Source organism: Styela clava, chromosome 8 (assembly GCF_964204865.1).
Source record: "Styela clava chromosome 8, kaStyClav1.hap1.2, whole genome shotgun sequence".
NCBI classification, from domain to species: domain Eukaryota; kingdom Metazoa; phylum Chordata; class Ascidiacea; order Stolidobranchia; family Styelidae; genus Styela; species Styela clava.
The window spans coordinates 20579799-20594270 of record NC_135257.1 but is presented as its reverse complement, the minus strand read 5'-3'; the positions used below and the strand labels follow the sequence as shown (position 1 = coordinate 20594270).

The 14472-nt window shown below is 38.3% G+C and overlaps 2 protein-coding genes across 2 annotated transcripts; both read right to left on the bottom strand.

Annotated features, from left to right (window-relative positions):
* Positions 1–8893: 8893 nt before the first annotated feature.
* On the bottom strand, positions 8894–9694 carry LOC144425881 (uncharacterized). The gene has a single exon (XM_078115649.1). The coding sequence runs from the start codon at positions 9692–9694 to the stop codon at positions 8894–8896; it is 801 nt and encodes a 266-aa protein (XP_077971775.1).
* A 508-nt stretch (positions 9695–10202) lies between these two features.
* LOC144425880 (uncharacterized) lies at positions 10203–12346 on the bottom strand. Its single transcript, XM_078115648.1, has 2 exons — positions 11318–12346; positions 10203–10766 (listed from the first exon to the last, which is right to left on the bottom strand). The coding sequence occupies exons 1-2, from the start codon at positions 12344–12346 to the stop codon at positions 10203–10205; spliced, it is 1593 nt and encodes a 530-aa protein (XP_077971774.1).
* Positions 12347–14472: the final 2126 nt, after the last annotated feature.

Genomic DNA, 14472 nt, shown 5'->3' with positions numbered 1-14472 from the left:
CGTAACTCAATGTATCAATTTGATAGGATGAGTAGGCTAAACATTCATTTATTTTATCACCCTGTTAGCCATACCTTATGAGCAGGGATGGCCATACCGATCGACTATTTCGAATATATTCTAAAAAATATATTCGATACCCCCCCCCCCCCCCGGCACTGCGAAAAGTTATAATAATGATTTTCGTACATCTCATTGATGCCTACAGCCTGATGACCTTCACCAAAATACATGATATACAACGGTCTTCGGTAAAATTCATCCCGATTCCTCTCCCTACCACGTCTTCCAGTCCATAGAATCAATCAGCAATTTGTTTTCGATTCGTGGACTCGGATGGCCCAGGGGTCCGCAAATTTTACGTCGCTCGCGAGACAAAATTTGGGGTTGCTATTCTTTTGCGGATCGCATATATTTTTTGAAAGTTAAAAACGGAACATTGTGCAAAAACTGCATAAAAATTAGTGAACTCAATTCAGTCGTCTTATTAAAAATTATTACAATGACATTTAATGTGACACTGTCTTGTTGCTGCATCACGCTTGATAGCTCTGCGACGCCAAGATTGGAAGATTTTCTAAATGGGAATCCCTAATCTTATTTCTTTGCTTGTTCTTTGTAATGTTCATTTATGAAAATAATTGTTCGCACAAATATGTACTTCTAAACATCAAAGTGAATATTTTCGCATGGTTTCTGAAATTTTAATAAAGATTTTTTTAAGAAGATATACATTCTTACAAAAATTAAGCAGGGATGAATCTCTCGAATAGAATATGATATTTATTTTTGCGTCTTTCCATTTGTCTAATTATAACTGAATTGTAGGCTCGTTAAACGAGTAGCTGTCCAATATAATTTTTGGAATGTAATAAAATTTAGTCTAAACGTGTCTCACGATAAACTCTGTTACGTAAAAAAATGTAATTTACTCCTCGAGCGTAGATAATAAATAAAATTAATTCATCGTTGAAACCGTCGTTTGGATGCTTCCCCTGGCATAGACCAGATAGAATGATAGTTTGAAACAAATACTTCATTTTATAGGCAACAACTCGCGAAACTACTCTTAAAATAAGCACCGAAAAAATTAATTTTCGTAAATAAAGTAAGGGAAGAATTTACTGGGGTCAAAGGTCGGAAAAAGGTTCATTCAGTGAAGCGTCCCAGGCAAGATTACTACAGATTTCCCGACCTTCGGGATACGCAAACTACCGTACCTTATTACTGCGAAGACGAGTCCAGCAATCCTTTTGCGTGTGACATCGCCCACGTGATTCAAACCTACGAAAGCACGCAGAGTATAGTAATCAAGTGCTCGATGCGCCGACCAAAAACATGTTTCGCGAAGTCGCCTTCCTATCGCCCCCTTCGACTTTTTCGCACCCCTCTGTTACTCTGTATCGTTTTCGCCCACCGGGGAGCGATATTGCCCACTTTGGGAATCACTGCTTTAGATTACTTTTCCGCACAAAATAAATGCGAGAGAAATATTGCAAATCCAGTTATCAGTTTATTCGTAAGTCGACCGCACAACATTATTCGAATTATTTGCGATTTGCGACTTGAATCTTCGTGATGGCACAATTGAATTATAGTAAAAAATTTGATTTTTAACAATAATAGGATAGGATAGGATTAACATATTTACCCCGGGGGAGAGGAAAACCGATAAGACGGCTCAATCATATGACAAACCACGGCCTTTCGTCCGTTTACCAGTCCAGGTCGGGTATTGGATTAGTTAGCCAGTTATTTGTTTTCGGAAGCATGGACTTGATGATGGAGGAAGCGGTTACGTGAATCACCCTACGGCGGAGAGGAGTCCAACAATCTTCTCGCACATGATCATCCCCGCGTGGGATTCGAGCCTGCGATTCCACGAAGGGTAATCAGAGATGCGGTGGCGAGCGTATTCCTAACGCTTAGCACGATGCCAGTTCCACCCTCTAACTAAACTAACTTCTAGACGGATGGATTTAAAAAAAGCCGGGACTGGGATTAATAGATGCAGTCAAATCAGAATTAGGTCCTAAAATTGTCAAATTACTCCTTTGGTGGTAATTACCCCCAGTTTAGAACCACTGGCTTAGATTAAACCTATGTTCTCGTCACAAGTTATAGATCTAGAGCAGGGGTTAGCAACCTTTCTGTTGGCGGGCCATATAACCAACTTCAGATATCTAGCTGGGACTGACAAAAAGAAGAGAATGCGACAATCGTTAAGTCATACAGTAATGAAGGCATGGTGTAAAAGAGAGAAAGATTCAACGCAAAGGGCCAAGAACCACACTGTATCACTTTGCGGGCCGGATTGTGACCGCTGTTGCACACTCTTGATTAAAGTTTAAATCAAGCCCAAAGGACATGTAATAAGTATCGTAAGTTTCGTTACAGGGCCTTGTGTGGAGTTTGCATTTCTGAAAACGTGATTTATATAATTGTAATAAATATATACTTGCGGTAAATATTACTTCAAATGGATATAAAAGATATATATTTATCGATAAATATTTTTTTCAAGGTATGAATATCTGCAAAAAATAGCGTCCCCTCTTCCAGCTTATCTAACGTTATGTTTAATCTTTGGAATCCCCTTGAATTTTAAAACCCCACTCTGCGTACACTCATAAAAATGATTTACTCTAGGATTCCCTTCCCCAATTTTATTCTTCCATTTTATGAATATATTTGTAAATTCTAGAATGTTGTAACCTAATATTTAGTTATCTGACATTGTGAATCTTAAATATAATAGCTTGTAGAGGGAGTTGACTTTGATGTCCGTCTGGTCGTATCACTACTCGACAAAAGCCTTTTGTAATCAGATGAGCGAATGAAAACAGATAATGATATTTTAACACCGCGTCTTCTGTGTTTATTTTATACTTTATATATCACAGGACAAAAGCGTTTATTATTGTTGAACATCGCGAGTTCGATTTGCGTCAGTTAAAACAGATTTGTGATGTCGAAGGCTGGAAGCTTTTAGTAAGAAGGTTTGGTCTATTGAAAAGGAAAATCCGAATGTAAGACAGAGACAGAAATAGTTACGTTGAATTCATAGAATATTCAAAAAAATATAATAGACAGGACATTAGCTTGAATTGTGTATTGGGTCTTACAGACATAACATCACACAAATTTTACTTATCGTATGCGGAAAGGACACTGGCATCAAGAATCTGTTGGGGTTGCGATATTGCCAGTGATAATTTCATACAGGAGAATATAGATCGTGCAGATGCCTTTTGGTAAAGTTAGTAGCATGGTCAGGAGTGAGAATATAAAGACAAATTGTCGGGAAAACTATCATCATGTAGAGATTGATCGGCCTTTTGTTGCCCTACTCATATATATGGCACATCACAGAAGTTAGAATATTAGCAAAAAAGTATCAAGTTTTACTGGCAGCGCAGTACTTCTGTTTATAGAGGCCGCTCATAAAAATGATTATTCTGGCATCTCATCTCGTCTCTCATATAAAAAGATGTTTAGTCTCTGTACCCGATCGTAATCGTCCATTTGTATTTAATTAATAGGCTGACTTCACGTAGATTACTGATAACAGCCTCGTTTTCTAGCGTTGGCAAATACTTGGTGGTTTACTTTCCTGCTACTCCAGCGGTCTCCTTGCACTTTGCTGATCTTTTGGTTGATCTCATTCCCACTTTTTTTTTTACTTTTCAGCCATTTCCTTCCTTTATAAGTATGTTTTCGCCTAGGACAAATATAAAAATAAATTGTCATTATGTGCCATGTGTAATTAACGAGCTCTTATATACATATCCTCCAGATCCTCTGCATTTTGTTTGTTCGTTTGTTGTTTTGTTTCCTTCAGAGTGACCACAATAAAACTGATTGATTGATATAAATATATATATAGTCGTATACAGTAGGGGTGTGCAACTCGTGTCCCACAAGGAAAAATCGTGAGGCCCTCATAGAAGTTTTAATTTTGACTGTTGTGTGCCCCGCGAAACGAGTTTTGAATTTAGTTTTTTTCAATACATTTGAGTTATTCCAATTCCATTGCTTTGCAAAGCCTATACCTGGGTCCATAAGATCAACAACTAAAATTTTTATGCCTGCATCTACTACAAAGCCGATATGTTGAATAAAAATGCGGCCCGCGGTTTCATTTCGTTATTTATATATGGCCCTTCAGTAGTATAGGCACGCCCCTGGTATACAGTACAAAAGCGCGCGTTTACGAGTATGTACACCGGAGCTTTCCGTGTCGAATATTTACTAAGATTATTCACCATGAAGTACATAACAGAAACAATTAGTATATATCCCAATGAGGAACCTTTTTGTAAGTTAGTATATCTTTACCGTTTGCCGTCAATTATTCTCAATTTAAAGGGTGCTATGTATTGAACTTTTTCAACAGGAAACTCGTAAATATATTAGCAGTAACAATATGAGTGAACCGTCAACTTCTAAACAAATAGAGGTAGAATGCAAGGAGGAAAAATGTCCTTGCGCGGATCCAAGAGAAGGCAAAACCCCCATCGACTTTACAATAAAAGTTGAAGACCAATCATTCGACGTTCATCGCGATATAATCATCGCAAAGTCAGAATATTTCAGAGCAATGCTGGCTCACGATACTAAAGAAAATCAGCAAGGATCTGTTGATATTAAAGATGTAGACCCAGATGTTGTACGTGAATGTATTGAGTTCATGTACACTGGGAATGTGGATGAGGTTTCTGTTGACATTGAAAATGTTGGAGACGTACTACAAGCAGCCAGAATCATGCAACTGGATGATATAACTGAGAACAGCTTGAACTTTTTGAACGAAATTATGAATTCCGAAAACTGCATTAGAGTTTATAACATCGTGACTCAATATAGCGTCACTGAGCTACAAGAAGACGTTCAAACACTCTTTGAAAAAACCTACAAAGTGGAAAACTTGACCAATTTGCTTGAACTCTCAAAATCTAATTTCATTGACTACATTGAGAAACATCATCCTAATGCGAACGTTACAGTGTGGGAATGCATTATACACTGGATGAAGTTTGACGTCGACAATCGTGAGGAATTCATTTTTGAACTCCTAAATATTTTGAATTGGGAACCTTTTCCAGCTGACCTGCTTCTTCAGCGACTTTGGGATGAACCGTTGTTCCAAAAATCCAAGCGATGCGTAGAATTGATTCGCGAAAGAGTTTTCATGGACATTGAAGGTTTTAAAACTAGTCTAAGTAGTGAGAATTACTACATCTATAAAAAGATGGCAGATAAATTCAGATTCGTTCCAAGACAGATTAAAAGTTTGCTTTCGAATTATTTAAAAAATAATGTTGTCAAACTTCTTATGAAGCCGGATTTCAAATCGTTATCCGAAGATGAAATCATTTCGCTGATTTCTGACTGGACCGTTGATGATTTAACTGGAGAGAAATGGAAATGGCTGGTGGCGAAGAGATGGATTCACAATGATCGCAACCGAAAACATTCATTAATCAAATTGATGAAGTTGATCGACTTTCTTCTCGTTCCAAGAGCTTTCGTTACCGATATAGTTAAAGCAGAGGGTTTTACACAGAAATTTCCAAACTGTTATGAAATGGCATTAAACTTGATGCTGACAAAACGGAAGAAATCTTTGAAGAACCATTTCATTGCAGTATTATACTCAGATGGAAGAATTCGTTCAATGAATGTTTCGACCAAAGAATGGGAGGAAATTCCAGATCTTGTTGCAGAATCTTTATCTCAGATATTTTCATTCAATGGTAAACTATGCGCCATCACTGGAAAGAAGCTTTTACATTTCACAAAAAAGAAACAATGGATCGAAAAAAGCCCGATGACTGTTATTTACGAAAGCTCAGCAAGGATTGTGACAACTGATGACTGTATTTATGTCATCGATAAAGACAAAATGTCGAAATACAATTCATTGACTGACAGTTGGATTGAAAACTTACCAGGAGTCGGTTTTTCTACGTTTGGCACGGCAGCTCTGGATGATTCCATTTATGTTGGGACGGATGGGAAGATAAAAATATTCGATAATGAGAACAATATATGGTTAAATACAGATGAAGCTATCAGTGGTGGGTTAAATGAAACGATCATCAGGGCATGTGTCGCACACGATTATATATATTTTGTTTCCAAATATGGTAATTGTTACAAGTATATTCCACAAACATCGCTACAGATCTTATGGTGGTGGAGGTTGGTAAACGAAACGACCCATATACTTAATATCGGTGATGCACTCTTCAATGTTAAATCAAACAAAAATATCGAAGTTCTTGTTCAGTACTGTAATAAGTGGGAACAGTTCTGTTCTATTCCAGAATTGAAGACACTTGATATTTGCAACCAGCCTATTCAAATTAAAGCAATATCAGCATGTAGTTTTTACAATATAGATCATCATTCCCACGGCGCCAAGAGGCAAAAATTATGTTAAAGATGTGGCATAAGATGACTTTATTATTCATTGGGACAAGTTCAGTAATATCAGAAATAATGAAGTATTGAAAACACTGACAACTTTGTTATTTGGCAAGTATTACTGTTATAAAATACGAACCACTATTGATCTTTTCATAATTAAACATTTGTAAACTTATTAAAATTTGTTTTTTATAAAATTGTATACATTATGGTGATTGTTACCTTATTTAACCAACTGAAATAAAAATGATTTCTGCTTTTCTTACAAAAAGCCAATTCCGCCGAATCAGCCGCTAATTGATGAAAATTTAATTTATTCCTTTTACTATCAGTTGTAGATAATATGTTATTTTGTGAATAGATTTCGCCTTTCTTCAATGAATTCACGCAGAGATGTGAGTAGTTTAATTGAGCGTATCCCATTTTATTGATTTCGCGCATATATTGTAGTAGTTTTTGAAAATGATGAACATTGTATCTTATTCTATTATGCTTCGTAGAACTATTGCAAACATAGTTAAAATAAAGATATCAAGAAAACCCTTTATAAATTGATCGAGCGATTGAAGCTGATGTGTCTCCTTCTCGAAAGCAGTGTAAATTGTGTACGACAAACGCTTGTGCAGAAAATGTAGAAAGATAAATTATTAGGTGGATAAAATCTAAGAATGATACAGGACTGTGGAGTCTGGAGAATTTTATAATCGACCCCGAGAAATTTTGACTCCGACTTCGGGTGTCGAGGCTACGTCAAGGTGACGTAAATAACGACCTAATCGGATTTTTATTTCCGAAAATTGGGAGAAATTCATTCGGTGTTCCGCAAGCAATTTATGACATAAATAGGTTAAAATCAGTGGTCTAATCTAAATGTATTTTGAAGAATTTGTTCGATGTAAACAATCAAATAGATACGTCAGTAAAGTAATTAAAACCTCTAAGAAAATTTGTAAAATTTGTGCGTTATAAAACACGAACATATTCGAATAACACAGGCAAGTTGTAATCAACCCAAGTTACATTGTTTAGGTTGTGGGACTCCAATCAGATAGCATTGTCCGATTCGTAACAGAGCGGTTAACACACCACCGATCGGCTACGGCTTTCTTTGTCTACTCCCACTCCGTCCATCAATGTGGAGCATGTTTACTTGCGGCGTTGCGTGTTACCGCCCCCGATACGCCCTTTCGGTTCATTCGCTTGCGATAGTTCGGGCTTTATGGTTACTCGACAAAAACGTTTGTAATCAGATGTACCTTTCATGCCTGCATCTACTAGAAAGCATAATAAAGGTGCGGCCCGCGGTTTCACTCCATTATATGTATCTGGCCTTTCTGTAGTAGAGGTCGCACGGCCAGTATACAGTATTTCACGAAAGCGCGCTCTTATGTCAACCTGAGCTTCCCGTGTTGAATATTTACTAAGATTACTCACCATAGAGGAAATAACAAAAACAATTAGTATATCCCAATGAGCCCCCCACCCCTTTTTTAAGTTAAAATACATTGTTTGTTGACGGGCTAGTATTCTCAAATATATGGGTGAATCTATTTTTTAACAGAAAACTCGTAAATATATTAGCCGTAACAGTATCAGTGAACCGTCCTATCGACTTTCCTCTTCCCCGGAATAAATTAGTAAATCCTAGTTTGTGTTACCGCCCATGATACGCCCTTTCTGTTCATTCGCTGGCGATAGTTCGGGCTCTATGGTTACTCGACAAAAACCTTTTGTAATGATATGTAGCGAATGAAAGCAGATAATGATATTCTGTCGACACGTCGACTCGTCTTTTGTTTTTCGCTGATACTTTATATATCACAGAACAGAAGCGTTTATTACTGTTGAATATCGCGAGTCCGATTTGCGTCAGTGGAAACTGTTTTGTGATGTCAAAGGCTGGAAGCTTTCAGTAAGATGGTTTGGTCTATTGAAAAAAGAAAAACCGAATGTAAGACAGAGACAGAAATAGTTACGTTGAATTCATAGAATATTCAAAAAATTATAATAGATAGGACAATAGCTTGAATTGTGTATCGGGTCTCACAGACATTCCATGGCACAAATTTTACTTATCGTATGCGGAAAGGACACTGGCATCAAGATTCTGTTTAAAGGCATTTGGGGTTGCGATATTGCCAGTGATAATTTCATACAGGAGAATATAGATTGTACAGATGCCTTTTGGTGTAAAGTTAGTAGCATGGTCATTGTGGCGAACCTAATACAGAAAGAAACAAACTTGTATACTAGGCTTTTATTAGCTCAAACGTCGACTAAGAGTCTTAAAGCAGCACAAACCAAAGAATGACTTTCAAAATCAAAACACCATGCTACTAAAGGACGAACAGTATACGTCAGCAGGGTCAACTGTCGTGGCTGTTTTAGGCGTTGCAAGACAATGAAAGTATAGTAATAACTCAACGTTTACATGAAATAAATGGATTCAAAAGTCGCCCAATTACGAGGCCCAGTCTCCATAACGATCAGGCGCCCTTTTGAAACGGCTCGACCGACGAATAGGCATCTCTTCCTTCTTAATTGGAGTAGAAGTTTTATCTGCTACTTCAACTAAGTCATCAGAAGGGATTGTGTCACCGTTCTTCGAATCGAGATTCTCAAAACTGAATGGCACATCCTTATGAGTTGATTCCGATATGGATTTAGTCTTTTCAAATTCCAATTGCTTGTAGTCAGATTGTACAGTTTCAGGGAATCGCGCCAGATCACTCGTTGAAACCGTAGATTCTCGACCATCGGGATAACGAATTAACGAGTATTTGGTGTTAGCTTCCAGAAGCTCAACTTCTTCACAAAACGGGTCGCTTTTCGCTCGTACAAACTTGCGAAGGAGTACTTTACCGCCATTCAATAGCCAGTCTGGTACGGAGTTTCCAATCATAGATCGTCTTTCAAAATTGAACATGCGATTATGTGGCGTAGTACCAGTGGATGTGCAAAGAAGTGATCTTGTCGCATGTAGAGCGTCTGGCAGAACTTCCTCCCAAGCACTCTCGGGCAAATTTCTTGATAACAGCATTAGTTTGATAGTTTTCCATATGGTCTGGTTTGCCCTTTCGCACTGGGAATTCCCTTTCGGGTGATAAGGAGTTGTATTGCTAGTCGCTATACCCTTTCTTGCAAGAAACTCTCTCAGTTCATTAGCCAAAAATGAAGTTCCTCTGTCGCTGTGAACATACTCCGGTATACCAACCAATGAAAATAATGATGCGAGACATTTAATGACAGTGATTGCAGTCATGTCTGCACATGGGTATACAAAAGGGAATCTACTATACTCGTCTAATACCACGAGCAAATATCGCCTTTTTCCCGCGACGGGACCTTTAAAATCAATACTAATTCTCTCCCACGGCCTAGTAGCTTTGACCAAGTGATGGCTCGCTCCCATCGAATCTATAAAAATTGGGTTTTATTTGGGCACATTGTCGACAATTAGCGCATTCTCTCTTCACATCGTCAACAGAAAAGGGCAAAGATTTGGAGCGAATGAAATGAAGTAATCGACGAACACCAGGATGGCCCAATCGAGTATGAACTTCTCTTAGACTCATTGTACAACAAGCGTTGCTAGCACAAATTCTTGACAATGCGTCTGGTGCCACATTTTCTACACCTGGGCGATGAACAATTTCATAGTCAAATATGGAAAGTTCTAGTTTCCACAATTGTAACTTTGTATTCTTAATTTTACTTTTATGATTTTTCCGAAAAATGTATGCCAAAGCCTTTTGATCAGTTATCAGTTTTTAAAACTTTTTCCCATGCAAAAGATATCCCCATTTTCTTACAGCTTCAACAATCGCCGCCGCTTCTTTTTCTACGGCCGGATGCCTTAATTCCGACTTACCGAGTGTTCGAGAGTTAAAGGCAACCGGCCTTCCTTTTTGACTCAATATGGCTGCAATCGCAAATTTGGATGCATCACACTCAATAACAAACGTTTCATCTTCATATATGCACCCCAAGCACGCTTTTAACAAATCAGCTTTCAGTTGATTAAAATAAGATAAAGCTTTGCCTTTGAGGGGAAATGATGTATTAGTTGAAAGTGGCTTTAATTTTTCAGAAAATTTAGATATCCATTTCGAATAGTAGGCAAATAATCCCAAGCAAAGTTTCAAATTACTTCCATTTCTAGGTGGTTTAAGATTAATAAGAGGTTGTAAATGATCAGGATCTGGCCGAATTTTGACATGTGATACCAAATGCCCAAGGAATTTCAGTTCAGTCACTGAAAATACAGACTTATTTTTATTTAATGTCAAACCTTGCCGCTCCGCAGCATTCATAAAAGCTTTCAATCGTTTATCCTGTTGTGGTTGATCATACCAAAAATTGTGACGTTATCTAAGTAAGCAATGGTGCCTTCAAGATTTTCACGCTCGATGAAAGAGTCCATGTATCTCTGAAATACAGCCACTCCATTAGTCACTCCAAAAGGGACCCTGCAAAATTGATATAAAGAGCCAGCAGCTTCGAACCCAGTGTAAGGTCTGTCAACGTCAGAAATAGGTATTTGGTGATAAGCCCAACGTAAATCAATGATACTGTAAATCGTTCCTTTAGCAATCTCGTTATTTATATTGTTTATGCGAGGCAAGGGATACGCGTCAAGAGCAGTGTATCTATTTATTGTTTGTGAATAGTCAATAACAAGACGTTTTTTATGTCTTTGGTCTTTTGTGACCAATACTTGAGCGCGCCACGGCGACTCTGACCGTTCTATGATGCCCTCCCGCAACAAACGAGCAATCTCATCTTTGATGAACTTTAGATCATCGGAACTGTAGTTTCGGGACCTGACAGCAATTGGCTTACAGTTATCGTCAACAAATCGAAAAATACGCAAAGGTTAACTTACTTTTGCGCTAGCCAAATTGCAGACCTCTTTACCAACGTACAAGGAGTCGAGGTCTCCGTTGAATTCGAAGACAACCTTTCGATGTTTGCTCAAAAAATCTTGGCCCAGTATGATGTCCGTACACAGATTTTCCACAACACCAAACTTCATTGCATCATAAACTCTTGTTCCAATCTTTAGCGGTGCGTCCACAAACCCAATGGTTTGTGCAACTGATTCGTTCGAAGCAAGTGCAATTACAGTTTTTGGACCGTAGAGGGTGAGGCCAAGACTTTTTGCCACGGATGCCTTTATGTAACTCTGTGAAGCACCGGAGTCTAGCAGAGCCATCAGAGGGTTTTCCGCAATTTCAGCAGTAATCGTCGATCGTGACAACGAAGTATGAATACCAGCTATAATTGAAGTCAGGTGCAAATCGTTTACGGTAGCAACCGATTTCTTCGCTTTACGACAAACTGTTGCAAAATGTCCTCGAAGACCACAATTAAAACACTCTGCGTTTCTAGCAGGGCACTTCAGTCGATTTAAAGCATGAATTCGTCCGCAAAAATAACACCTTCTACGGTTAACTTTTGTTCCGTAAGTACTTCTTGCAGCAGCTACGTGTTGGTCACTATTAGAGCCAAACTCAGAAAATTGGTCTTCTTTGTTTACCGAAAATTCATCATCCATTGAAGTAACGGCTGCTTGATGAGGCAATGATTGCTGGTACGAATGCGAAAATTTCTCGGCTCGTTCCAAAGAATCAGCAGCAATTTGAATGGCTTTTTCCAGTGATAATTCGTCATATTCCAGCAATCTTTGTCGAATATTAGCGGAACATAGCCCTGTTATAAGCGCATCTCTTAGCGCCTCCTCTCTGAGTTGCTCGGCGCTGACTGCTTTGAAATTACAATCTTTCGCAAGCGACCTGAGCGCCTGGGAAAATTCGGAGATAGTTTCACTGCTCAACTGAATCCGTGTGGCCAGCGTGTGCCTTGCATATATGATATTCTTCTTTCTTTGATAATGTTTGCGCAAAATCACCATAGCTTCATCATACACATCCACATCTTCCACAAAGGAAAACACGTCAGAGATAAATATCCACCCATGATAGCACATTTGTTGATTTGCCTGAAACACCTTCCGTGGATCTGTGGGATTCCACAGCTGTTAAGTAATTTGTAAGCATTCTGTCCCAATGGGAAAATACTTTTAGCGTTCCAACTTCATTCGGCAAGACATCAAGCACTGGCACCCGAATAAGTTTTTCGTCGGAAGTTGCCATTGCTTTCGGAAAACCAGTCGATCGTTTCAAGTTTAAGTTTTTGAGCTAATAAAATTGTGGCGAACCTAATACAGAAAGAAACAAACTTGTATACTAGGCTTTTATTAGCTCAAACGTCGACTAAGAGTCTTAAAGCAGCACAAACCAAAGAATGACTTTCAAAATCAAAACACCATGCTACTAAAGGACGAACAGTATACGTCAGCAGGGTCAAATGTCGTGGCTGTTTTAGGCGTTGCTAGATTTCAATACATAAATCACCACAGTCAGGAGTGAGAGTATAAAGACAAATTGTCAGGCAAACTATCGTCGTTGAGGGAATGATCGACGTTTTGTTGCCCTACTCATATATATGGCACATCACAGAAGTTAGAATAATAGCAAAAAAGGATCAAGTTTTACTGGCAACGCAGTACTTCTGTTCATAGAGGCTTCTCATAAAAAGAAATGATTCTGGCATCTCATCTCGTCCCACATATAAAAAGATGTTTATTCTCCGTACCCGATCGTAATCATCCATTTGTATTTAATTAATAGGCTGACTTTACGTAGATTACTGATAACAGCCTCGTTTTCTAGCGTTGGCAAATACTTGGTGGTTTTAACTCCCTGCTACTCCAGCGGTCTCTTTGCACTTTGCTGAGCTTTTTAATTGATCTCATTCCCACTTGTTTCTTTACTTTTCAGCCATTTCTTTTTTTTATAAGTATGTTTTCGCTTTGGGCAAATATAAAAATAAATTGTCATTATGTGTCATGGGTATTTAACTAGCTCTTATATACATATCCTCCAGATCCTCTGCATTTTGTTTGTTCGTTTGTTGTTTTTTTCCTTCAGAGTGACCACAATAAAATTGATTGATATAAATATATATATATTCGTATACAGCAGGTGTGTGCAACTCGCGGCCCACAAGGAAAAACCGTGAGGCCCTCAAAGAAGTTTCAATTTTGACTGGTGTGGAAACGAGTTTTAAATTTAGTTTTTTTTTGGTGCTCCAGAAGTATGCGCACCACGATGTCGCACAACCTGAATCCTAACCGGTACACACATACTATGTCAAGGTTGTGCGTCATCTTGGTGCGCATACTTCTGGAGGTCCTTTTTTTTAATACATATGAGTTCTTCCAATTCGCCTTGCAAAGCCTATACCTGGGTCCATAAGATCAACAACTAAAATGTTTATGCCTGCATCTACTAAAAAGCCTATATGTTAAATAAAATTGCGGCCCGCGGTTTCATTTCATTATTTATATATGGCCCTTAGGTAGTATAGGCACGCCCTTGGTATACAGTACCAAAGCGCGCTTTTATGTAAACCGGAGCTTTCCGTGTCGAATATTTACTATCCTCTATGATGCAGTACACAACAAAAACAATTGGTATCTTATATCCCGGCCCCCCTTTTTAAGTTAATATATCTTGTCTGTTGACGTGCTAGTATTCTCAAATATATAGGCGGATCTATGTGTATTGAACTTTTTTAACAGAAAACTCGTAAATATATTAGCAGTAACAATATGTGTGAAGCGTCAAGTTCTAAACAAATAGAGGTAGAATGCGAGGAGGAAAAATGTCCTTGCGCGGATCCAAGAGAAGGCAAAACCCCCACCGACTTTACAATAAAAGTTGAAGACCAATCATTCGACGTTCATCGCGATATAATCATTGCAAAGTCAGAATATTTCAAAGCAATGCTAGCTCACGATACCAAAGAAAATCAGCAAGGATTTGTTGATATGAAAGACGTAAACCCAGATGTTGTGCGTGAATGTATTGAGTTCATGTACACTGGAAATGTGGATGAGGTTTCAGTTGACATCGAAAAAGTTGGAGACGCCTTTCAAGCAGCAAGAATCATGCAACTGAATGAAATAACTGAGCA